The following is a 26,205-nucleotide window of genomic DNA, read 5'->3' as shown; positions in this document are numbered from 1 at the left end:
AAAGAATTATAAATTTTAATTACATCAACAGGAAGAATTTCAAACCGTGTTGAGAATTTATATTTTAAAATTTAAATCTAGTTAATATATTCTAACTCTAACATAGCCCTCTAAAGATAGAAGTATTTGTGACGGCAGATGGGCAGAACAATCATTTAGGTAGCATCTAGGAATATTGCTACGATTACTTTACATAAATAGAAATCCATGTCTTTATTAGGAAGGTACCACACATCGTAGAGTAAAAATCCACGTAGGACAGGCTTATAAATATACATAAATCTCAAAATCAATCACAATTGAACATTAAGTACACAATTATTATAAAACAAATATAACCCACCAATGTCCATCTAAAGGCATAGTTCTTACAAAATAGTATTTTACAGACAGTTGCAAAAAAGTATATTAATACTCCTGGAGCCAGACTGTTCCAGCATATGAGCGCATCTGGGGGAATAAGGCATGTGGAGAAGGTGCATTGACTCTTCCAGGTGGTCAGGACATTCTGTGTGATGAAATGGTAACGGCTTTCGTGATCTGGGGGAATGGCACAACCGCCACGCACCCCGTAACCCTAGAGAATCCATGGCTCTCCAGAAGAATAGAACAGAACAGCTATTTGCCTAATAGCCAATATCCAGGGGAAAATGGAAAACATTAGTTGAATATCAGCATACTTTAAGTGAAAAACCCCAAAGCGCTTGATGGTTCACTTAACTTTTTAGTCACATTTAAAATCACGTTAATAGCCACTATTTTCATGAAAAGGAATTTATATTTATCTATTAAATATGAAAACAACCAAGTACAACTTGAAACTAAATAACTGATTAATTGAACAAGAAATCTAATTAAATATAAAACATGGATAAACCCGGTTGCATCTACATGCCATTGACTCAGTTCACACTAGGCTTAGTTTCTTAACTAACAGTATAGAAGAGTCAAACTCAACAATGATACTTTATTTTATATGTTCTTAACAAGTCATAGAATGTTGAATGGAGGAGGCAAGGTTTAATAACGGATCCAGGAACCCTTTCTGCAAACGAAATTACTATAAACTCAAGGGTAGTTTGGCCTGTAATACATACAATGCTTTATCTCTTGGTTTTTAAAGTATTCACAAGATCAGAAACAGAAACAATCCTGACAAAGACCTTCAAATGGCCATGGTATGTGTATATAATAGGCATTTATGTATAAACACATACAGACCTCATCATGTATGTACAAATATATATACAAACACTCTGAGAATAATCAAACTGTTCACTAAACATAACCAATTCTATTTAGAAAACAATACAGTTATATACAGCAAAGTATTCACATCTCAGCATTTGACCTATTGTGGTGGTTCTCAAACATGTTTCCATTATGATACACAAGGTGATGCCATAGTCACATGAGTAAAACACTCCCATCCCGGGGATGTAACGGATTTAGATAATACTTAAAAACTGTCTAGAGGAAAATAAACTAGTCTGAACATTGTACAGTTGACCCTTGAACAACATAAGTTTGAACTGTGCAGATCCACTTATATATGGATTTTTTTCAATAGTAAATACTACAGTGCTACATGTAGTAAGGCTGGTTGCATCGTTGGACCACGTGACCATGGATAGGAGGAACCGCGGACATGGGAACCACATATTATGGAGGGCTTACTATAAATTATAGGTGGATTTTCCACTGCCTAGAGGGTCAGTGCCCCTAACCCCATGCAATGTTTAAGGATCAACTGTAATCCACACCATGAAGAGCAACTGCACAGTGAAAGTCATTCACGATTGGCACAGCTTAGATAAAATAAAACTTACCCAGCTCTGACTTTACTGACACCTCTTTCACATCCACTCTGGAAAACATATTAGAATGCAAATTCTAATGGGAATGCATTATCAAGATAACAATCCATCAACTATAATTTAGTTTACAAACAAATTACTAATGTCGATATTTTTACAATTAACCAGTAATACATTATAATACATTACTCGCAGTGTCCTATACAATTGATCATGACACCTGGGCGTGCCTCTTAGCTGAGAGCAAGGGTAGGAAAACTACAGTCCACAGGCCAAACCCAACCTGTTGCCTGTTTCTGTATGGTCTGCAAGCTAAGAATGGTTTTTACATTTAAAAAGTTCTTTTTAATCTAAAGAAGAGTATTTGTGACATGTAAAAGTTATATAAAATTCAAATTTGTGTCAAGTTTTATTGGAACACAGGCATGCTCATTGGTTTACGTATTGTCTGCAACAGAGTTGAACAGCTAAGAGACTGCAAAGTCTAAAATATTTATCATCCGGACCTTTACAGAAAAACTTTGCTGACCCATAGGCTAGAACTAAGAATAATATACAACCTCAGTGGTAATACCCCTTAAGCACAAAATCCTGAATATAGACTGTAAACTTAATTACAGAAACAGTAGTAAAAAATATGTGGGATGGAAATCCATCCCTGAATTGTCCAAACCTTCTGATTTCCTTGATGACAAAAGCCAACTTAAGATAATTAAATATGGCTCTTGCATTTTGTCTGAAATCATGTTTGAAAATTCACCTTTGAGACTACAGTGGAGCAAGAAAAGGGCATTGGACTCCAAGTTAGAAGACCTGGGTTTTAGGTAGTCACTTTAAAAAATTAATTAAGACAAATACATTCTAGTCTTGTCCAATCTGTGTATTATTTTTTAAAACTACTAAACACACTAAAATGACTGGTAAAATAAAGAATCAAAATGTTTTTAAGACGAGAAAAAGCCGATAGAAAGTAAAATGTACCCTTTCCCCAAATATAACTATAAAAAGTCCTTCTATTCATTGTAAATTGCTAAAGGGGAAAAAAAAGCACCTGGCTAATTTGAGTGTGGATAGTGGGTTCCACTTAATAAAAGTTTTAATGAATGTGCATGATGGAAATCACATCACCTCCCTAGGTCTCAGCTGCCCCTCTTTAAAATAAGTGCATTGGATAAAATGGCGTCTAAAGTCCTTGCCAACACTGGTAATTTATGCCAAATGCCTAGCCTCAGTTTCTTCATCTGTAAAATTGGACTAATCATAGAATCTACTTCCTATGGTTGTTGTGAGGATTAAACGAGTTAATCCTTGTAAAGTGCTGAGAAAAGCACTAAATACACTTAGCAGACATTATTATTCTACTTAGGCATTTACAAAAACACACTGGTTGGGTTTCTCCCCTGTAACAAGTACTATGTTAGAAAATGGAATACAGAGATAAAATAGAAGTTGATTCTCCTACATTACGTAAGAACGAATAAAATTGGAGTCTACAGAGTTTTAACTTCAATATGTCTATAAATTGATGATTCTCTGGGATGACGGTTAAATGCTGTTCTGCATCCCTGGTCTGTTGAATTCCCATTTCCGAACAATGATTATTGTTAAAAATGTCAACTCTGTTTTACAGGGCAAAACAGCATTGTTACGAAAGATCTTTCGATTTATGTTTCAAGGGACAAAAGTTCAGTGTTTGCTAAAGGAGTGATCACAGGTCGAAGAATATAAAAATGTTGACCAGTCTAGCAATGTATATGGAATACAAGCTTTCTGGACCAAACTTGCCATGGGAGTAGAGTTTCATTTATTTATTCATTCAACAAATGTTTGCTGGGTACCTACTATGCAGTCGTGTCTGTTATAAGGATGAGTAACAGGAAATGGTCCCTGCATTACGGAGTTAGCAGGGAGGACGAGCCAGCAATTACAGGAAAGTGAGATGAGTAAAATAATGGGGAAGCCGAGTGTGCTCTGGGAGCATTTGGCAGGGACCTGAACCTACTGATACTTAGTCCAGGGGACTGGAGGAAGAAATACTTACTCTGTGACCTGACAGGTGCATAGGAGTTCAGCAAGCCCAGGAAGTGGAGAATGTTTGGGCACAGGGAACGTCACGAGAGGTGAGAAAGCAGGTCTGAAGAACTGAGAGCAAATCAGTCTTGCTGGGACAGAGCAAGGTGAGGAGTGGTGACAAAAGATGATATTGGAGGTAAACCAAGTGGTTTGCATTTCACACTAATGGAAATGAGAAATCGTTGAAAGTTCTAAGCACAAATATGCAAAACTGGTAATCCAAGGAAAAACAATTCATGAAACAATTAGCTTGACTTGAAATGTAAGCAGAAGGAAAATCCCTTAATTTATTCCTTCCCTGCCTGCTACAGAGACTAGCTCAAGTCTCGATTTAGTTTTAACCTATTTATGGTGGAAATATTACACACATGAGAGGGTGAAATATAAAAATATTTGCTTTCTTATTTACAACGTGGGTGCCTGCATACTCAGTGTCCTCACTGCTACACAACCACTGTAGCTTAGAAGGTGATGCACAGGCCATCTTCAGCCAAGGCTGGAGGGCTTGGTTATGAGTCAGGTGGAGCCAGGGACTTGAACCCGATGACTTGAGTTTGAATCCATCACTCACTTGATGTCATTTCACCTCTGCCCACCTGCAATGAGGATTGTTTCTCCTACATCCCTTGGATGCACGCAGTAAATGTCACAGAATCTGGATGTTTTCCTTATGTTTTTTTTTGTTGTTGTTGTTTTGTTTTTGCGCGGTACGCGGGCCTCTCACTGTTGTGGCCTCTCCCGTTGCGGAGCATAGGCTCTGGACGCGCAGGCTCAGCGGCCATGGCTCACGGGCCCAGCCGCTCCGCGGCATGTGGGATCTTCCCGGACCGGGGCACGAACCGGTGTCCCCTGCATCGGCAGGCGGACTCTCAACCACTGCGCCACCAGGGAAGCCCTGTTTTCCTTATTTTTGTTCAGTGCCAGAAGAATGTGAAAGCTTCTCCCAAAGGAGAGGCGGCCTTTCACTTCTGACATGGATTCCAAGGATGGCATTAGAAATCACAGTCTCCAGTGTTGTTAATCACAAAAACCACAAAGTTGAAGCCAACTTTAAAGCAATGGGGTGGGGAGTTGGGGGGGAGCCAGAAGACTCCATAACTCTACAGTGGAAATGTCTCAGCAGCATAATTATACCCAGAGACTCTTCCTCTAAATGGGCTCTTAACTCAGTCAGTTGGAATAAAGGAACATTTGGGTTCCTTTGAAAAAAGAAAATGCATTAAGTCAAGACATTATTATAAATTATGCTGACTGCCAATCCAATTTATGTCTGAACATTTGAACGGATACTCTAAGTAAATTCACTTGATGGGTCATTTCGCATTTGCTAATTTTAAAAAAATGTCATCTTTAAAATGTTTCTACTCCAAATCTCCAAAAATGTTAATTTATTATCAAAATGCCTTGAATATTCAAGATGATTTGTCTATTATAATACACATTTAATCATACTCAATATATGGTGACTGACAACAGAATTAGCTGTAACCACAAATGAACACCTTAATTTATTAAATACAGTGGTAGTAGAGTCCAAATTCTAACTTCTAAGAATGCCCATTTTTTTTATCATTAATATAATTTTACATCTTCAGGAACACTCACAGTTCCATTTCTAACCTTTCCAAGCAGCAAAAAAAAATGTGTTCTTTTAGCTACTTACTAATCCAGAAGACACTTCAAATAAATATGAACATTTTCATATCACTATTATCTCCATCATTCTCCTCATTAGCTGTGTAAGTATCCAAATGCCTTCATGCTTTATGAAAATTTGAAAGTTCTTCTGCCTAAAAGGCTGGCTGTGAACTTGGGCCATCCAGTGAAGTTCTCCTTAGTATTACTCCAAGTAACTCTCTTGAGCTGTAGTTGGAAGAGTAAAGGTTGTTTAGAGACATGGTTTCTATGCCTAGCTTTCTCTACCTTGCTATGTGTTATCTTACCAAGTAGCCAAGGCTACATGGCACGAGAGTCATAAAAAGGGAGCCTTCCTGGGTCTCAAATCCCATTCAGTACGATGGCAATAATAATGTTCATCAAGCCAACTCAGAGATGTTGGGAAGCTCAAATAAGAAAACATATTTGAAAGTGAGTGCTTAGGAAAGTTTTAAGTACTTTCCCAAAGTATGGGGTCATTATTAAACAATCCTCTTCGCTTAGAAAAGAAACTTGCTCTTTCTTCCAGAAAGCTGAATCATATAAGTCTTTTTTTTTTACATAATAGAAGCCAAAATTATACTGCATATTTTTAAAAAATATACTAAAGACTTTCTAATAATGCATTGAATCTGTTGGCTTTGCAGCTGTGGTTAAGGGGTTCCCATCAATAAGTAGAAGGTCAAGGCAACAATGAGAAGCAGACAGAATGGAGAGGAGAAGGTCTGATAGGCAGCTGATGGCATAAAAATGTCCTCATACTTGTAAATACTGACAACACGCTCTGAAGTCGGTGGTGAGTCTATATCGTGTCGGGTGATGGAGCCTTTAAAGAGGAAAGAAATAAAAAGGAAGGGGCAATAGAAAAAAGGTACAGATTTAAAATGATACATGCAAACCACAGAAAAACTAAACTTCAAAGAACAACAGCTACTATTTTTTTTTCCAAATATATTTTTTATGTATGGCTCATTAACCACTCCTGACCACATGGACTCCCTTGCAGATGGAAGTCTATGGGATATCAAGTGGTAGCCTGCCCAGGCCAGACCAGAGAGGGTGTGGTGTGCTGTGTGTCTGTATGTCTGCATGTCTGTCTGGCAGAGTGGTGTGGAATGGTACAGAAAGTAAGAGGATTAAGATACCAAACAAGCCTTTGGATGGGAAACATTTTTTGACCTGTATGCAAAGGCTGCTTAATAAGCTGAAATTGATAGGAAGGGCCTGACCTTTGGATTAACCCATATGAAATTTAGGAGACTAAGGCATATGAATTTAGAGCAGACATCTTGGAAATAGGGCTCAGAGCGAGGGTTTTTTAAGGTACTATTTGCTAGAGAAGCTGTGTCCAACTGGACATGTCAAGCCCCTGCTGCAGTGTCCGTGCTGCCTCCTGTTAACACAAACCAAACGCCTCCGGCTGGCAAGAGTTTTTCTCTCAACTGGTCCCATTCACCTCTCCTCCCTAACCTCAATCATTGGTCACCTACATGAATTCCCATGCTTAACTATGTACCTCCAATTCATACCTTTCTTGAGGGAAAGGCTAGATACAGCTACCAAGAGGCAGAACCAAACTCAAGCCCAGAGTTTTAGATTCCAAATCCCATCATTTAAAATGAGTTCATTTCTCCAGCCTAAGACATAGTTTATTTCCCAGGGCACTGAAAGTACTCAAAGGTATAACTGTAGGTCCACTGTCGGTAACCTGGGAAATAAGCAAATGGAAAAGGTGTCACAAATCTGGAGGCATCCATATGTTTTCCCAACTAGAAACAGGCAAAAAAAAAAAGGGTATAAAATCTCCAATCGATCAATGGGAACAATTTGAAGAGGAAAAAAAGATCAGATTAGGCAATGGATATTTGATGAGAAAGATGCAATTCCCAGAATGAGTTCTCATACAGGGACTGAGAACAGCTCACTTCCATCCTTGGTCAGGCCATCAGGCTGATGAACCAGGAGGATTGCTGTAGACACAGTGTAACTTGATTTTAGCAGCCTCTCAACGGCTTCATGATATGCTTGGGTCACTGTTGGGGAAATGCCGAAGAGCCTTGCCGCCCAGAGTGAGGTCATCAGTGGACCAGCTTGTTAGAAATGCAGAATCTCAGGCCCCACACTAGACCTACTGAAAACTGCATTTTAACAATATAGCCAGGCAATCCCCATACACATTAAAATTTGAGGAGTAATGGGCTAAACAATAGGATAATTTGGTAGCTTTATGACCACCAGAATAGTCATAAAGTGAGTGTCAATCTCTAGAGAAGTCGCCAGAGGCCCTTTCCTGTTCAGTATTTTTCTATTTAGAGCATAGGAGTTAAGAGTACTCGCTGATTTTGAAGTCAGACAGATCTAGGTTTGAATTTCAGTTCTTCCATTAATTAGCCATATAGCCTTGAGCAAGTTCCTTAATCTCTCTAAAATGAGGGTAATTCCTACAATTCTGGAGGACGTGGTGAGGAGTAAATGAGACCATTGTGAGAATTAGAGTCCACATATCATATACAGCAGACATATGATCTGTTTCATTAAGCACAGAGCTCATCATATACTATCTTGTATATCTTGCTCTAACTAGGCATGTGTATAACTTGTCCATTTCTGTGTTCATGTGTATAAGTCCATTATCACATTCTGAAGGCAGAACATGCATATCGCCTTTCTCTCTTATGTTAGGCAAGTGCTTATCACTCTCTCGCCCAGTCAATAAGGACTACAAGCACAGCAGTGTTTGGTGTTTAATTCAGATACCAAAATGTAAGCTTACCCTGAATGGCTGGACCCCAAGCAAACAGATAATACCAACTTAAATGCAGATCAACAATTGTTTCATCTCTGGGAACATTCACAGGCCGTTTAAATCTGCAGGTGACCCGATTATTCTCAAAAACGCCTTCCTCATCTCTGGCAGGATTTCTCTGAATCTCCTTTGCCCACTGGCCTACGTTATAGAAGTGCTGTACGCGCACCCTGCCGTTGTCGTCGTGGACGCAGGCCATGACATCATCACCACCCTAACACGAAAGATGATGGAGAAAAAAGTCAAAAGGTGTGTCTTTGGCAAACTTTTCTGCTAGAAAGAAATTTCACTCCGAAATATACGATCCATTAACTCTGTAATTGGAAGCCCCACCCCCAAAAATTGTTCTAAAAGCCACTAAAAATCTTTAACCAGGGACTTCCCTGGTGGTCCAGTGGTTAAGACTTTGCCTTCCAGTGCAGGGGGTGCGGGTTCGATCCCTGGTCAGGGAGCTGAGATCCCACATGCCTTGTGGCCAAAAAACCAAAACATAAAACAGAAGCACTACTGTAACAAATTCAATAAAGACTTTAAAAATGATCCACATCAAAAAAATCTTTAAAAAAAATCTTTAACCAAGTGACCAGAGTTTGTATCACCATAGCTGACATCGAGTGCCTCTTAATGAGCCATTTAGAGAAGAATACATCACCAGCTCTCCAGCAGTCCCGCCGAAAACACAGACACTAACCTAATCATAAGCCAGCAATCAGACAAACCTGAATGGAAGGTCATTCTACCAAAACACTGGCCTGTAATCTTCAAAAGGGTCAATGTCGTGAAAGACCAAAAAGAAAAGAAAAAAGAAAAGATAAGAAACTATTTCAAAATAAGTAAGACTAAAGATACATGACAGCTCATGGTGTTCCTAGACAGACTCCTGAGTCATAAAATAAAAATTTCTGTAAAGGGCAGTATTGGGACAAAGGGCAAATTTGAAAATGGACAAGTATATTTGATAATACTATTGTATCTAGGCTAAACTTCCTGAATTTAATAAACTATATAATGAAAAAGAATGTCTTTGATCTTAGGAGATACCCACTTAAATATTTAGGGTTAAAGGGTCATGATATCTTCAATTTAACCTCCAAAGTTTCCAGAAAATAATAAAAATAGTAAGTAGTAGCAGCAGTCAGAGTTGTTGTAGTAGCAGCAGCAGTAAAGAGACATAAAGCATATGTGGCAAATGTTATTGTTTGAGAAAAAGTGATAGTGGTGGCAGTTCCACACCATGAATGTAACTGATGCCACTGAATTGAACACTTTAAAATGGTAAATTTTAGGTTATGTACGTTTTGCCACAATTAAAAAAGTTACCATTTGGTGAATCTAGGTGAAACATATATACAGGAGTTTATGGTCCTATCCTTGCAGCTTGTCTGTAGGTTTAACATTTTCGTAAAAAACAAACCAAAAACGTTATAGGTGTTCATCAGTTATAACAAATGTACCCTCCTGTGAGGGATGCTGATAATGGTGGAGGGTCTGCACGTGTGTGTTGGGGGGGTATATGGAAATCTTCTGTACCCTCTATTCAATTTTGCTGTGAACCTAAAACTGCTCTAAAAAATAAAATCTAACGAAGAAAACAGTAATGCATCATTTCAAAAAAAGTTAAAGGTTATTAAAAAAGGGTTCCATTTTGCTTTTCCTGTGCATCAGGTTTGGAAAACTTTTCAATCTGTGCTTCTTGGAGTAATAGGAGAAGAAAAGAGAGACCTATATTTTATTTTTTTTGAGACCTATACTTTAAAGGCTTCTAGATAGCAAAATGTCAAACATAAAATCTGAACGCTCCTCACTCGACCTCCCTCCTCTGAGCCCCCTAATCTTAACAGCTGCATCATGAGTGCAAATGCATTCCAGGACAAGAAATGGTCAATTGCACTGCAAGCCAGCTTCTGGGATGACACACACACCTGCTGTTTCTCCTATTGACCCTAAAGTAGGAGATAAGTGATATAAATTAGTGTCCATGCCGTGTTACCAGGTGCACCCACTGTCTTACAGCCTGGACTGAGAAGTGCATTCTTCTAGTGACTCTCCAAGAACGAACTCACTGGAGCTCTGATTGCTTAGCCTGATCCCCCAGTCTCTTCTTACCGCCCACATACAACCTATGTCCAATCCACCAGCAAAGACTGTCAGCGCTACCTTCAAAACATATCTGAAATCTGAGCCCTTCCCACCACGCCTGCTGCCATAACCCTGGTCTGAGCTGCCCTTCTCTCATTGGAAGAACCTCAAAACAGACCATGTGAAGAGAAGCAGCAGCAGCACACGCAAAGGTTCAAAGGCCTAAGAAAGTCTGGCTATTTGGGAAGCACCTTGGCACAGTGAATGGCAAATGATGACGCTCCAGAGGAAAGAGAACGCAGCAGAGGCACAGACAGAAGCAGAGGTGAGGGATGGTCAGCTACCTGGGTTCCTGCCTGTTCCCGTTCACAGTCCTTTCTGAGGACCAGATGTGTTCCTGCCCATGCACACTGTGGAAGACTGAATCGTTGGACACAATTCTTCACTCCCCCGCTGTTATATCAGGTACATACACCTTCACAAGGCTTCTTGCTAGAGGGAGTGTATTTCCCTGCCCCTTCATTCTGGGCTTGGCTTTGTGAATTACTTCAGGCAATGCAATATTATCAGCAGATGTGATGTGAACACAGGTTTGAAATAAGCTTGGATGGCTCTTGTGCTTCTGCCTCTGCCATGAGAAAAACACGCCTGGGTAGCTACTGGTTCCAGAATGATTAGAGAATACCTGAATCCGGGCCATGGCCTGGAGCCAAGCCCAGCTGAGTCCCAGCCAATCCACACACATGTGAGCAAGAAAGAAATCAGCCGTGTAGTTTTGGGGGCTCTCTTGCAGCAGTACTGTGGAAATAACTAATGAATACAGGTACCACGAGACACCTTGTATTCTCATAACCAACACTTCCATCTCCGTTTAAGCTAGCTTGAAATTTTTTTTAACTTGTAATCAGAGAGCCGTAACTAGTATAATTGTTATAAGGATTTGATCAATTTACTTGCTTTACTTTGAAAAAGAAAATTAAATGCCAGAAATCGGCTTCTCCCATTTAAAAGTGGCGTCATAACTTAGGGAAACACAACCGTGCTCATTCTCTAAAGTCTAAAGTAGCACAGCAAACTAAAGAGAAAAATTAGCTTCTATCATGCTTTGTGTCTTACCATTTTCTTGTCTGAAGAGAATCCAACTGCTACCCAACCATCTGTGTCTGCACTCAGCTCAAATTCCACATCAGCCCCTATCATCCGGTAACTAAGGAAGTAGTCACAGGTCTCTGCATTACAGCCCGGTTTGCCATATCTATAGGATATATCAAAACAGATATTACTGCTTCCTCAGCCACTTACTCAAAATACATCAACAGAACATCTGTGTGTCAGGCAGGACGCTAAGCAATATTAATAAATAAATTAGATCTTTGCTACCTGGGATCTCAAAACCCCAGTTTCACTCAGGAGAGACCATGGAGACGGAACGCTCCTCTTTATCTACCTGCAAACTGAGGTCCAGAGATGGGAAGGAACTTACCGAGTGAATCAAGCTGGAACAGGACTGAACCTGGGCCTCCAGGCCTAGCCAGGGTTCTCTACGTGTTATTAGAGTTTCTCAAATATTAATTATTACTGAATTATTTCTGCATCCCTTTTAGAGAAAAAAAATTCTCTGAGTTAATAATTTAAATAATTTAAATTACCAGTTCTTTTCACTTACAAATTTTCAATTAAACTACAAAATTAAACTAACAAAAATGGGCAAATTAAATATAGATTAAACTACAAAACCAGGAACTTTTAAATTCATAGCATTCACGTGACAAATGAGGTCATTTCACTGAAAGCGACTTTCTGCTTACCTGCATGTAGCGTGTCTGAGTGGACTCTGCAGGGTCTTTATTTTGAGCATGTTCTTACTACTAGACATGACTCCACTCCCCTCCACTTTTATCTGTCTGAATTGCTCCACAACACTTATACATACAAGGCACCAAACAAATGCCTCATCTGGTATTCACTGGGTGCGAATGCATCATTTCTTCATAAAATTTGCTTTTGCTCTATCGGGCTACTTGGTGCTAATACAATTCAGACACTAAAGTATAGAGCACTGTAAGGTGGTGATCCAGATAACCAGATTATGCGTGTGTTAATCTGTTTAAGGAGCATCACTGAAATGAAAACATGAATTTAAATTTTCTTCCAGAGGACTTGCGGATCCTTTAAGGATCAGCAAGCCCTAGTTTCAGGAACACTGCTTTACACCATTTTCAGAAACGACAGAAAATTGTAGCAACGGGTGGGATAATCTAAGCTCAGATGGAAGGTATCTAAAAGTACAGGATGCAAGGCTGCCAAGTATTGACGGAGGAGGGAGACAAGGAACATGCAGCTCTGCTGGCAGATACCCTGAGAAGCTGGCAGGAGGTGTAAGCTCAAGACCACAGGAACTGGGCTGAAAAACCTGAAAAGGGTGAGGAAAGCTAAAAGAGGGGTGAATGGGCCAGAAAGGAAGTCTCCCTGAAGCCAGCAGGGCACTAAAATGCCTTCGTTTCTCAAAAATATCCCCTAATCACCAGAAGTATTCTTTGCTGGCTATCTTCCCCAATAATCGTATCACTGGATTTTTAAAAATTCCTTAGAAATACACTTGTAATCAAAGAAAACTCAAAAACCCCATGTTCAATTGTTTCTCCTTGAGCACTGAACCAAAAAAAAAAAAAAAAAACCAAAACATTCAGTGCAGTGGCCATCAAAATCTTTACTCAAGGACAATTTGTTTTAGGAAATAAAGGATTCAAAGAAAAGGAGGCTTTCCCAACAAAGCACAGCTGTCTAGACGGGAGGCCCACTGTCTACACTACTGTTTTCTAGCTCCAGCCCATCACGTCTTGACAGCATACTACGAATAATCAGGCAGGAACTCACTAGATCTGAGACAACTAGCTAGACACAATAATCAATGCGTAATGACTAGTTAGTATCATACAGCTACCCATAAGTCATGACTATTGATTTGAAAAGGAACTGGGTCTCAGGCACATCTATTATTGCCTGTCCCATCCACACCCCTGCTGAATAAGCAGAGACATCTGTGTTATGTGATTCTTTTTCCTACAGCCAACTGGTTAGACACCTGAGCCAATGGCGTACAGTCATAAATGAAGACCTAGAGAAGAACGTTCTAGGGCCAACGGGCATGCTACAGCTCAAGGCTTGGAAGACTGAAACCTGGGGTGGCCATCAGAAACAAGCCGCATCTCTGCTGAAGTTATGAGGGGTACAGGTCCCTGGTTAGAGTGAACTGCATGCAATTTAAATACTACCTTGAGAAGTAAAATCAAAGTCTTGGCTTTAAAGTTATCCAACTCGCAGATCTACCAACCTAAAGCATCCCTTAGTTTTTCCACAGTCATCCACTTTGATTTTGGCAAATGGATCCACAGGAGGAGCAGTAGGGAAAGGGTAACCTGGCCAGTGAGAATAAATAATGGTTAGAAAATCCAGGAACAACGTTTCCAATGAGAAATGCTTCTTTTTAGTAGGTTGACTATTCTCTAGCGCACGCGTCTAGAAATGGTGAAGGCCTCAGAAAAGAGCTCTGTTGAAGCCTAATCACCCTTCTCATGAGGGGCAGGTAGGGGCACGCATCTTTGAACCCAGCCTTGCGTGTTAACTGAGAAAGGGCTTTTTCCTCATTTACAGGTAAGGAGCCTGAGGCACTGAAAGAGGACATAATATCATACCCACTGGCTCACCACTGTCCCCTGAGAGTGTGAAAATCACACTTTTATACAATACACATGTTCTAAGAGAAAAAATAAATGAAACATTTCTATATTTGATAGTAGAGGTTTTCCATTTATATCTGTATGTTATAATATGATTTTTCTGTTTCTCTGAACTTCCATTTTTCATTAAGCTGTATAGAACATTTTATCTCACTAATTCTTTAAACAAATCATTTCATGCATCTTTCTTAACATCATAATGCATTCAACCACACATCAAAGGAAAGCCTGCATTATGCTTCCAGTCTGTGACACAAATATTTTTCTTCTAGGCTGTCCACTCCCTGCACCATGTGTGATTCATCTTGTATTCTCTGCCCAGCACAGTGCTTGACACTGGACATTGAATGATTGTCAAATGAATAAATAAAATCACCCATAGATATTAGGCAGTGCGAATACACTTAAAAAAATTATTGTATTAGTTTTTCTTTTCTCACTATTCTGAAGTCCTTTCTTTGTGATTTGTAATTTTTTTAAATGAGGTTTTGTTTACTTTGTTTCATTAAATTATACTTTAAAAAAAAAGCCAACAGCAGATGCAAACTATTACATTTAGAATGGATAAATAAGAAGGTCCTACTGTACAGCACAGGAAACTATATTCAATATCCTGTGATAAACCACAATGGAAAAGAATCTAAAAAAAGAATGTCTATATGTGTATAACTGAGTCACTTTGCTGTACAGCAGAGATTAGCACGACATTGTAAATCAACTACACTTCAATAAAAAAAAAAGTCACCAGGCCACATTTTCCTGGTTCATATCTGTGCTCTATGGACAGTTCATCTCTACTACCCTGGATCTTGATCACATACTAAAGTATAGCCCTACCTTTTCACCATCTTTAAGTACTTGGGCCAGATGCATTACTTTTTCTATTTTCATGCTTATTTTATGCTAAGTCGTAAATCCACTCAAGTACTATAGACTGAGTCCCACCTTGAATGAGTTTTTTGTTTTTCTCTTACTATTTATGGAGTTCGATGCTACTATGTTAAGCATCATCCTATATGTTCTTCCTCTTATTTCTCACTACAATGCTGTGGCTATTTTTTCTCAGCGTATTTATCCAGGAATGCAATGACTACTTATGTTTTTAAGGTTCTATAGGTGTCTGAAAAAGACAATCTCTTGTAATGTTGCTTCTGACGCAGGTTCATCATTTCCTTCCATCGTCCTTACTACTTCCTAGCGTCTAGAATAATACATCAGCATATAGCAAATTTCCAGCTCAATAAATGCCAGTAATTATTACTATTGGATTATTATTACTATTAAATTTTTAAACTACCCATTGGGTAAGATTGTCTCTAGAAGAAGAATGGGTTTCTAAGCTCCAAAGAAGAGCAAGTTCTGGAACAAAGCTCACTTATAAATGTATTGAACTAGCTTATTAATGTTGGTAAATGGCTTATTTCTCAGGGCTTTTCTAGCACTGATTTCCTATTTTATATGCTTCTAAATCTTGGAATGAGAACTTTTGTTGTCAAATGAATTTGGGCATCATTTAATAATATCACATTTTCTTCTCATTTTGTAAGATGTTTTGTTTTTTTAAGTATAAATTTATTTATTTTTCACTGCACTGGGTCTTCGTTGTTGCACGCAGGCTTTCTCTAGTTATGGCGAGCGGGGGCTACTCTTCATTGCGGTGCGCGGGCTTCTCATTGCGGTGGCTTCTCTTGTTGCAGAGCATGGGCTCTAGGCACACGGGCTCGGTAGTTGTGGCTCGCAGGCTCTAGAGCGCAAGCTCAGTAGCTGTGGCGCACGGGCTTAGTTGCTCCATGGCATGTGGGATCTTCCCGGACCAGGGCTCGAACCCATGTCCCCTGCACTGGCAGGCGGATTCTTAACCACTGCGCCACCAGGGAAGTCCCTGTAAGATGTTTTGTAATAAAGAATTTGATTGGTTTTTGTCCCTGGTTCCTGGGAAGGAGACTCTAAAGCCTTGGAATTTCCCAATGGGTCTTTCTTATTCCTGAGCCTCTTGGGTTCACACCTGAGTTTATGCTAAGAGATAAGATGACTCAGAATGGGGACTGGTCACTAGAAAGACGAACCACGTGATTAGAGGTTTGGGGCTTTGAGCTAGCCCTGCCTCCAGGGAGGGGGTGAGGGGCTGGAGATTGAGTTCAATTCTGTAGCTAATGATTAAATCAACCATGCCTAGGTAATGAAACCCCAATAGAAACACTGGACACTGAAGCTCAGTGCAGCTTCCTGGTGGTGAACACACTGATATAACGGGAGGGTGACAAGTCATGATTCCATGGAGAGGAATCCTCTCCTTCCAGGACAGGACATGGAAACTGCATTCATGAGCCCCCCAGACTCTGCCCTGTGTGTGTCTTCATTGGCTGTTCCTGAGCTGTATCCTTGATACTAAAACTGTTATTGTGTGTACAGCCCATTCCTGAATCCTTTGAGACATTGTAGTGAATTACAGAACCCAAGGGGGGTTGTGAGTGGCCCCTGGATTGGTAGCCAGTTGGTCTGAAGTGAGGCTAGTCTTGTTGTGGACTATGCCCTTTAACCTGTGGGGTCATTAGTGCCAGAACTGAATTTCAAGACACCAACTGTGGGGTTGGTATCAGAATATAAGCAAAGCAATATTATATTTTTTTTCCTGAAATTAAATGATCTACTATTTGGAATAAAATAAGTTTGGACCACGTGCCAATATTTAAGCTCCTGTATCTCAGCTACAACCCAGCCTCTACAGCCAGCTGTAGGATGGGCTAGTACTCTGCAAACCACATCTCTCCTTTGCCAGCTGGCTAGGTTCTGCCAAAAGAAAACATTAAAGGGAGGTTGGGAGGCAGGAGGAGGGAAAGACCATTTGTTCCTGTTTGATTGCTGTCCAATATGCAAGTCCTCAGCAACTCTACTTCATCCTTGCATTGGCAGTCGGTTTGAGTTTACAGCTTTTTTCTAGACTCCCAGGACTAGCCTCTTCAAAGGAACCAGCATCAGCTGGGCAGACAGCCCATTCTCAGAGGATGGGCTGCACCTCTGGGGTGGGGGTGGGAGTGGGAGGTCCCTTGTCTGAGCTCTTGGCTCTCACAACCTCAAGCGCTTCTCTCTGCTCTCTCAGCCCCAGGGCCGGCAGCCGCTTCCCAAAGTGACTTTCTCTGAGCTCCCTTTTTGCTTCTGCAGTCCCCTCAATACCTTTTCAGACAGCTCCCTGGGCTGGTTATCCTGTTTTAAAAAGCTTAAAAAATTGGTTTCTGTCTTTCTGACTAAACCTTGATGGGTAGAGAGTAAGTGTATTAATCTTTGAATAGCAATACAATGTAAATGTTTGTGAAAAACCATATCTTATTAGCAGTTATCATCTTGAAGCCTAGAGAATAAAGATATTCAATTGGATCTGTTTTACATGCACTGTACAATTTTATTGGAAAATTATGTTTATTGTAGAATTTTAATTTTTAAATACCCTAGGTGCACAGAATTAACGATATTTCTTGATTTATGGAACACTCCGTTGTATGGATTACAACATTTTTTTATCCATTCAGGGGCTGACAGACATTTGGGTTGTTTCTACTTTGGGGCTATTATGAATAATGCTGCCATGAACATCTGTGTACAAGTCTTTGTGTGAACATATGTTTTCAGTTCTCTTGGAATAGAATTGCTGTGTCATATGTTAACTCTACGTTTAACTTCGCGAGGAACTATCAAATTATTTTCCAAAGTAGCCGCACTGTTTTACATTCTTACCAGCAATGTACTGTGGGGGGGTTGGGGGAAGGTCCTTTTTTTTTTTTTTTTTTTTATAGCCATCCTAGTGGGTGTTAAGTGGTATCTCATTATGATTTTGATTTACATTTTCTTAATGACTAATGATGCTGAGTATCTTTTCATGTGCTTATTGGCTATTTGTATACCTTCTTTGGAGAAATGTCTATTTAGAGCCTTTCTCCATGTTTTAATAGGGTAGGCTGTCTTTTTATTATTGAGTTGTAATGTATTAGCTTTTTTTTTTTTTTTTTCCCCGGTACGCAGGCCTCTCACTGTCGTGGCCTCTCCCGCTGCAGAGCACAGGCTCCGGACGCGCAGGCCCAGCGGCCATGGCTCACGGGCCCAGCCGCTCCGCGGCATGTGGGATCTTCCCGGACCAGGGCACGAACCTGTGTCCCCTGCATCGGCAGGCAGACTCTCAACCACTGCGCCACCAGGGAAGCCCTATATTACCTTTTTACTCTCTGCTATGTCTAGGGTTATTTCTCCCTTTTCTCATTCCTAATATTATTTGTCTTCTCTCTTTTTCTCCTTATCAATCTTGCCAGAATCCTATTGTGAGAGTTAATTTTATGTGCCAACTTGGCTAGGCCAGGTGCCCAGATATGTGGTCAAACATTATTCTGGATGTTTCTGTGAGAGTGTTTTTGGATGAGATAAACATTTAACATTTTGTATCAGTGGACTCTGAGTAAAGCAGATTGCCCTCCATAATGTAGGTGGGCCTCAACCCCAGCTGGACAGAACAAAAAGACTGACCTTCCCCAGGCAAGAGTGAATTCTGTGGCAGGTGGCCTTCAGACTTGAACTATAACATCGGCTCTCTCCTGGGTCTCCAGCCTGCCAGCCCACCCTGCAGATTCTGGACTTGCCAACCTCCAAAACTGTGTGAGCCAACTCCTTAAAATAAACTTCTCTCTCTCTGTCTCTCATCTATATATACATACACATCCTATTGGTTGTGTCTCTCTGGATAACACTGACTAATACACGTATCTACTTCATTCATATTTTCAAAGAATCACTTCTGGCTTTTTTCATCCTCTTTACTGAATATTTGGTTTCTATTTCATTAAATTCTGCTACTTCGTTATTTCTTTCCTCCTACTTTCCTCAGAGTTTTTCTTTCTCTAACTTCACAGTTCTTTGGCACTTCTCCTTTTCTTCTATCAACGTTTAAGCCCAACAATCAACTCCCTCCAGGGGTTTCTGCCTGGACATTCCACAAGCAAAACAATTCCGGACGCCCAACACTGAGCTTCTCCACCTCCCAAATGCCCTTCCTCCTATGTTTTCTATCTTAGTGAAGAATCCCACCACCCACCCCCAGTCTCCCAACCCTGAAACCCTAGATTCCTCCACCTGGAACATTTCCTCCGTCACCATTCCTTTCATTCCCACCCTGAAACACGAGCCTGCCTCTTGGCTATTGTACCACCTCCTATCTGATTCCCCCACTTCCCTTCTAATTCTTCCACCAGCGCCAGGTTTCTAAAACAGAAATCAGATCTTGTCACAACGCCATTTGAAGACCTTTACTGGCCTCTCCCCACCCCCTCCTATCTCCCTACACTCACTCGTCTTCCTTAGTCCTGAGATGTATGCGTCAGACACCCAGCCATGCCAGCTTCTGCTTTTCCCCTTAGCTTTATCCATGCTCCCACTTTTTTCTTCTATTGAAGTATAAGTTGATTTAGAATGTTGTTGCTCCCACCTTTTTATTACTGGTTTTTGGTGGTTTTGTTTGTTTGTTCCTTTCCCTCCACTTTCCATTTTAGTGATTTCTTTCTCTTTATCGAAAATTAAAATTTGGACGAAGACCAAATAATATTGGTTTGAGGCAAAAAAACCTTTCTATTCTCCTTCCCTTTCCTTCTTCTCACATGTGCCCTGTAAACCCCTCCAATTAACTGTTCTGTCTTGGAGGATGAAAGACATTTTTACCTCCCTTCAAGAGGCACGTATTGTCTTGGTTCATTTCTCCAGGTTCTCAACATGCCTCTGTTGTTTCCATTCTTGTCTAACACGCAGCCACTATCTGTTCCTCTTTTGCAATCCCTTGAGCCTATTTTGCCATACTCCACTAGGTGGATAATGGCTTCTCGTTTGCTATTTATTGCTTCTAATTAACTGCTTGGATCACAGCCCTCAGGTATTAATTTGGTACTCAATTCCTTGAAGTTTTAACCAGAAATTATCTGTTCAAATCTCTGAGAGCTACTGCATCAGCCTATTTCTCTTTCTGGACTGCCTGAATCGTTTCTGCTTATCAGAACCATATAATGAAGCAAAAATGTCAAGGGACTTTGTAAAATGTAACATTCCGCCCACGTGGAGCCCGTTCAGCAAAGCTTTCATCATGGCACTCCACCACTCAGGAACCTGTAGTTCCCAACTGACTACCCCATCAATTCCAAGCCCCTCTTTTCAAGTTTGCCCATAAAAATGCCCCATCCCGCCTGTTCCACTGCATTTCCTAGCACATGTGTTTAGAAGAGAGGTCCACGGGGGCCCTCTCTTCTAAGCACGTTGGACACCTCGCACCACCTTATCCATAAAGTCAATCAACAACAAACCCACCCGGTTCTCTGCTACTTTCTAGCTGTGTGACTTTAGCTACAATATTTAAACTTTCTGGGGGTCAGTTTCCTTAACTCCAAAGTGGGAATAGCAGTAGTATCTAAGTCAGTGTTGCTATAAAGATTAAAGTTAATATGGGTAAGGTACTTAGGACAGTGACTGGCACACAGTAGGCACTTAATAAAAGTCAGCTCCAGTTAGTGTTATTATTGGGTTAGATTCATGGATATGAATTAGATTATTTACCTTTAAATTATTTACCTTTTCTGTGATTTGTTTTGGTTTTATTCTCCTGCCCCCAAACTATATATATATATATGCTGTTTCTACTTTGTCACTGAAAAAGGTGACACTATCTTTGTTCAAACCAACGTACTATAAATACTATAAATGAAATACTATAAATGAAAAAAATACGTGTGCATGTGCCTCTGTGTGTGAGGGGGGGGGTCTTTTTATTCTCAGTACGTATATATGCACCACAAGGGGAAAAGCATCCCAAATGTTTATATGTATGGGGATGAGTTATGTATCCACGTACAATACACAGTAGACGCAGGAAGAATATAGGCAGATGAAGGAACTCCTGCCCTTCCCCCCAAGCTCTGTTCTTCTCTCTACTGCCTTACTAGCTCTTTCCCAAGATGGGAAAAATTGTGGTCAGAACTCAATGGTCAGAAACTCATTGATTGACTGGGCCATGTTTTACAAGTGGTCAGACTACTATGCCTTAAAGATAAGCAACCTTGAATGGTGTTCCTTGTTTCCTTCCAAGGTAGGATATGGCCCAAGGGCAAGCCAGCTACCATCATCCAAGTGGCTGGCTGATGAGTCTCAGGGTTTGCTCCTCAGACCTGGTCTGTAAATCTTAGCAGCAAGGAAAACGGAGCAAAAAAAAAAAAAAAAAAAAAAAGGAAAACGGAGCAGCAGGCTTCACTTAGGACTTAACCCTAAGCCAACACCCAACTCCATTTTTTTCAGAGAAACCTCAGAATAGGAGGTTTGCCCATAATCATGTGGTGATCTGTTTTATATTTCTACTGTTGTTCTGAATCTATAGATTCTGGCTTTGAGAACCTCAAGGGTAAGAGGGTATGAGTAATAGGAGTCAAGCACCAAGAACCTATCCAAGCTGTTAACCATAGAGAGCACAAAGGGTCACAGCACGGTTAGACAGTGTACTCTGGGAGAATATCTTGCCTAGTGGCAGGGAATGGGGGGGAGGAAAGCAGAGAAGCCCTCTGAAAGAGGCAGCAACTGAGCTGGGGCTGTAAGGCTGAGTAGTACAGGCTAAGACATTCTGAAATGAGAATGTCTTAGCCCGAGAATTCTGAAAACTAGCATCATTAAACCAAAATATAATTTAAATTTAAAAAAATGAACATGTTAGGGGGTGATGAGAAACATCAAATCAGCCAGTGTTCAGTCTGTGGCCTGGGGGTCTTGGGCAACCTGGACACTGGAGAAATGGTCTCTGGACAAGGTGGGTAATGGTCACTGGGCTCAACCAGAGTTTCAGGGAATTCTCCATGCCCACCCCATTATTCTAATTCCCTTTTTCTGATTTCATACTACTGGGCTACTTTTTCATTAAAAATTCAGTTTGTCAGCAACTTTGAACCTGAGAAGGGGGTACCCTGCATTGAGAAAACAGCCCAGTCACTAGAAAAAGACAAGCCCACTTGTACTGATAGAAAGATAGAATTGTTTAAAGGTACTATTTCTACCTCTTCATTTGCCACTTCCTCCAAAATCAACTGGTCTCCCTCCTTCCTTCTCCACTGAACTCATCCCAGGAAAATCCACCCATTACCTCTCATTTCCTGAATCCATCAACTATTTTAACTCTTCACTGGGCCTCCCCATGGCATGGGACACTCCTCCTGATGCCTTTTTCCTTCGTCTCCTGGGTGGGAAACCATTCTGGGACATTTCCTCGTTCTGCTTCTCCATCTCTGGCAGTACCCTTTTAAGGCAGTGTCATTGATTATTTCTAAGGATCTTGGGAAAGTCTCTACTCAGGACCCACAAGGCTAAAGCCTAGGCCTAGGGTAATCTAGTAGACGTGCTTCCCCTGGGAGGCTCACCCCACAAACATCCCCACTAGCACCCACCAGATGGTTGTAGGATCAGCCTTTGAAGATAAGTGAAAGGATCAGAGAGAAGGGTAGAATGGGCAGTGAAAGTTCAGAGTGAGGGAAAGGAAGGAGTGAGAGATGGTTGTAAATGAAAGTTGGGTCAGACAGAAAATTCCAGATAAAGGAGTTGAAGCTTCCTCCAGGGAGTAGGTTGGAACCATTGCAGATTTTTGAGGGTTAGAGCCAGGCTTCAGGTTGTATGTGCAGAACGGGTGAGAGTGCCAAGCAGACAAACTAGAGATTTGTACACATCACAGGCCCTGCTACCCCTGTAGGGTCACCTCACCTAAGTGCCCTCCCCCTTTTGTCTCACCAAAGTCTCTCACACTTCCTGGTTCAACTCTATAAAGCTTTCCTTTGGGCTGCAGCCCACCTGATGTCCATGTTCATAAAAGTGCCTGGACTATACAACTAACTTCATTCTCTCTATATATACAAACTGACACAGAATCTGACCTTGTTCTCCATTTGTTAGATGCATGTGCCCAATGAGAATATAATTTCTCATGTGCCACCTTTAAGTCACCTAGCAGTGTGCTAGGCTGACTATGAACAGAATAACTACGTATTACATGCTTTCAAAAAGAGATGGATTTTGTACTATTTATTCTTTTATAGAGTGACAGATTCTACTTCTGCTTGTTGTTCCCCTACTCTGCCCCTGCATTCTTTCCTTCTCCCTGACCACATGGCTACCCAGCTAGAACACTCTACTTTTCAGCCTCCCTTGCAGCTAGGTCATGTAATTAGGTTCTTGCCAAAGAAATGTGAACCGCAGTGATTTGTGCAACCAGCCTAAAAGGTAATTGTTTGTCCTGAACTTCCTCTCTTTCTCCTTTCCTTAAGCTTGAACAAAGACGTGCAAGCAACTTGACTTCCACACAGATGAGGACAAAGCCTTAAAGGGTGGGGGAACAACATCAGGGAAAGAACCTAGGTCCTTGAATGACCTTGTGGAACAGAGCTGGACCACCTGCCCAGACCAGCCAGACTCAAGTGAGAGAAAAATAAACTATCTTATTTAAGCCACTGTATGTTGGGGTCCCTGTTTCAGCAGTTAAGCATCTACCCAACTAATGTATTTCCCCAAATCCATTTCTCCATATAATACAGTAAGTCCAGCTTTTGAATTGGGCATATTACTTCCCAGATAAAGGCTACATTTCCCAGCCTCCTCTGCACCTATGTGTGACCATATGACTAGGTTGTGGCTAATGAAGTGTAAGTAGAATTGTTACATGGGCCTTCTGAGCAATCTCCTTATAAAGTAGTCAGTGACCTTCGACTGCCTACTTCTAGATTTCTTTACGTGACAGAGGAACTTCTATCTTATTTAAGCTATTAATGTTTGTTTGTTGTAGGTAACTAAACCTAATCTTAAGTAACAGATACATCCAGCGTCATATCATCTGCTGGGACACACAACATTTCAAAGCCCAACTTGATTCTTGGATATTCCTCTTAGCAGAAGAAAAGGAAAATCACTTTCCAAATTGCAGAAGTAAGAAGCCAGTTTCCATTCCTTCTGAAGAAAATCAGCTTGGCTTTTGTGCTCACTGAAACACTGCCTCTACAGGGAGGTCATTGAGGGACAAACACCCTGTCTCTGGGCCCACCAGGCCCCAACAATGGTGGCTCACACTAGGGATGCATGACATGTGGGAAGACAGTAAAGAAGTGGGATGGAAGTGGGGAAAGAGATGTGACCCGGCTCTCATGGGCAGGGCAGTGAGCACGAACAGAACGCTGAGCTTGGGACACTAGCCACTGCAAATTTAGGTCCATACAGACAGGGAGGAAATAAGGCAACATCTCTCTTTAAATTGGGATTTCTGCTTCCCACCAGCTGCTCTTATCTCACACACCCTAGGCCAGATGGCAGTCTCCTCCCTTACCACCCTCTACCCCAATCCCTGACAGAGACAGAGAGTGGAGGCCAGATGCTGAAAACTGGGGGAGCCTAGACTCAGCCCCACCTGTCCGCAGCTTCGCAGGACTTGGCTGACCACCTGCCTCTCCCGGCCTCAGTCTCCCCACCTGTAAAGCCAGCAGCGGGTGGAAGGCGCTGACAGCTCTTGAGACCACTTGTCCAGGCGGATGGGTAGTGGGAGCCACGCGCTCCCCGTCCGGGCCTCGGCCGTGCCGGCGCTGCCTCCATTCGCATCCTAACCAATTGCCCGCCCCCGCCCCCGCTCCTGCCGCCTCCGGTCCCCGTCCCGGGTCTCCGCTCCCGCAGCCCCTCATCCTCCCGCAGCCTCACCCTCCTCGGACAGGTAGCGTAGGTCGTAGAACTCCCCCGCGAAGGTGCCGTAGGAGGAGTCGTGGCGCGGCACCGCCTCGTCGGAGCCCGAGTCCCCCCGCGCGCGGCCCCGGGGCCCCCGGCCCCCGGCGCCCGCGCCGTCGTCCGCGGGGCTGGCGGCACAGGCGACGGGCCCGGCCAGCAGCAGCAAGAGCAGCGGCGCCCAGGCCCTCGGGCACTGCCGGCGCGGCCGCGCCATCGCTATCCACCGATCCCGCAGCCAGGCCGCTCGGGCCGCAGCAGGGGCGCCGCGGGCGCAGGGTCGGTACTGCGCGGCCGCCGCCGCCAGCACGCGTCCGCCCCCTCCCGCAGCCCGCGCAGCCGCGGAGCCGCCCGCACCCGCCGCCTCCCAGCCTCGGTCTGCGCATCCTCGCTTGCGCCAGAAGCCTCCCCTTCTTCCTAGCATCCTCTCCTCCTCGCCCGAACTCTCTTTCTCTGCCTCCGTTCTTCCTCCCATTTCTCCTCCCTCCCTCCACGAGTCTCTCACAGACACAGATTTGGCCCTTCTACCCTCTTGCTACTACTCAGAAAGTGGTCCACGGAGCAGCTGCAGCAGCATCCCCAGAGGCCAGCATGTTAGCATCACTAATCTCGGGCCCCACGGCAGACACGTGACTCAGGATGCACTTTACCAATATCCCCGGGAGACCCCAGTATACGTTCACATTTAAGAAGTGCTCCCCGGAGGGTTCACCTTGAACACACCTTGTCAGAGTCACTGCTTCCCCCACCTTGTTCCAGCACTTTTTGGTTTATATAAAGCACTTACTATATCCATTTACTTCTTGGGATCATCACTGAAAAAGTTGAAATTGCAAGATCCGCACTTTATAGATAGGTAAACCGAGGTCCTTAGGGCCACTTTAAACATAGGTAAACCGAGGTCCGAGGTCCTTAAGGTCTAGTTTCCCGAGGGAAACTAGAACCCAGCTCTTTGGGCTGGATTCACATAGATTTTTGGCGTGTGCAGTCAGCAGAGGCTGCCGGTGCCCTTGCGTAACGTGCCCCCTTCAACACCAGGCAACTGGTTTGCTGGTTTCCCCACAGCGAGCACCTACAGGCCTTGGCAGGCCCAGACCGTGGAATTCCCGACTTTCCCAAATCCATTCCTGCCGCTTGCAGTTCACTTCCGGTTATTTACTCAGCCATTCATTCATTCATTCATTCACACCAAGCACTTAACTACACGCCAGGCCTTTCCAAATGATGGTTTTGGAGTGATAACACATTCAAACTGCTAAGCTGTTTTCTGCTAGAAAACATG

The 26,205-nt window shown here is 42.2% G+C and overlaps 1 protein-coding gene across 1 annotated transcript; it reads right to left on the bottom strand.

The window, feature by feature from the left end:
* Positions 1–25,155, bottom strand: FRRS1L (ferric chelate reductase 1 like). The gene is made up of 6 exons (XM_060014362.1): positions 24,903–25,155; positions 13,766–13,850; positions 11,548–11,686; positions 8,320–8,566; positions 3,859–6,372; positions 1–1,867 (listed from the first exon to the last, which is right to left on the bottom strand). The coding sequence occupies exons 1-5, from the start codon at positions 25,138–25,140 to the stop codon at positions 6,200–6,202; spliced, it is 882 nt and encodes a 293-aa protein (XP_059870345.1). The 5' UTR covers positions 25,141–25,155; the 3' UTR covers positions 1–1,867; positions 3,859–6,199.
* Positions 25,156–26,205: the final 1,050 nt, after the last annotated feature.

This window comes from Delphinus delphis, chromosome 6 (genome assembly GCF_949987515.2).
Source record: "Delphinus delphis chromosome 6, mDelDel1.2, whole genome shotgun sequence".
NCBI lineage: Eukaryota > Metazoa > Chordata > Mammalia > Artiodactyla > Delphinidae > Delphinus > Delphinus delphis.
The sequence above is the reverse complement of the archived record's forward strand: the minus strand, read 5'-3'. Positions and strand labels throughout refer to the sequence as shown.

What these genes read in the sequence shown, in the direction of transcription:
- FRRS1L (XM_060014362.1), bottom strand. Translation starts at nt 25,140, where the DNA reads ATGGCGCGGCCGCGCCGGCAGTGCCCGAGGGCCTGGGCGCCGCTGCTC. An exon ending in AAAACTAAGGGATGCTTTAG is followed by an intron (nt 11,687 to 13,765) that starts GTTGGTAGATCT and finishes TATATCCTATAG; the next exon opens with ATATGGCAAACCGGGCTGTA. An exon ending in TTGGGGTCCAGCCATTCAGG is followed by an intron (nt 6,373 to 8,319) that starts GTAAGCTTACAT and finishes TCCTCTTTAAAG; the next exon opens with GCTCCATCACCCGACACGAT.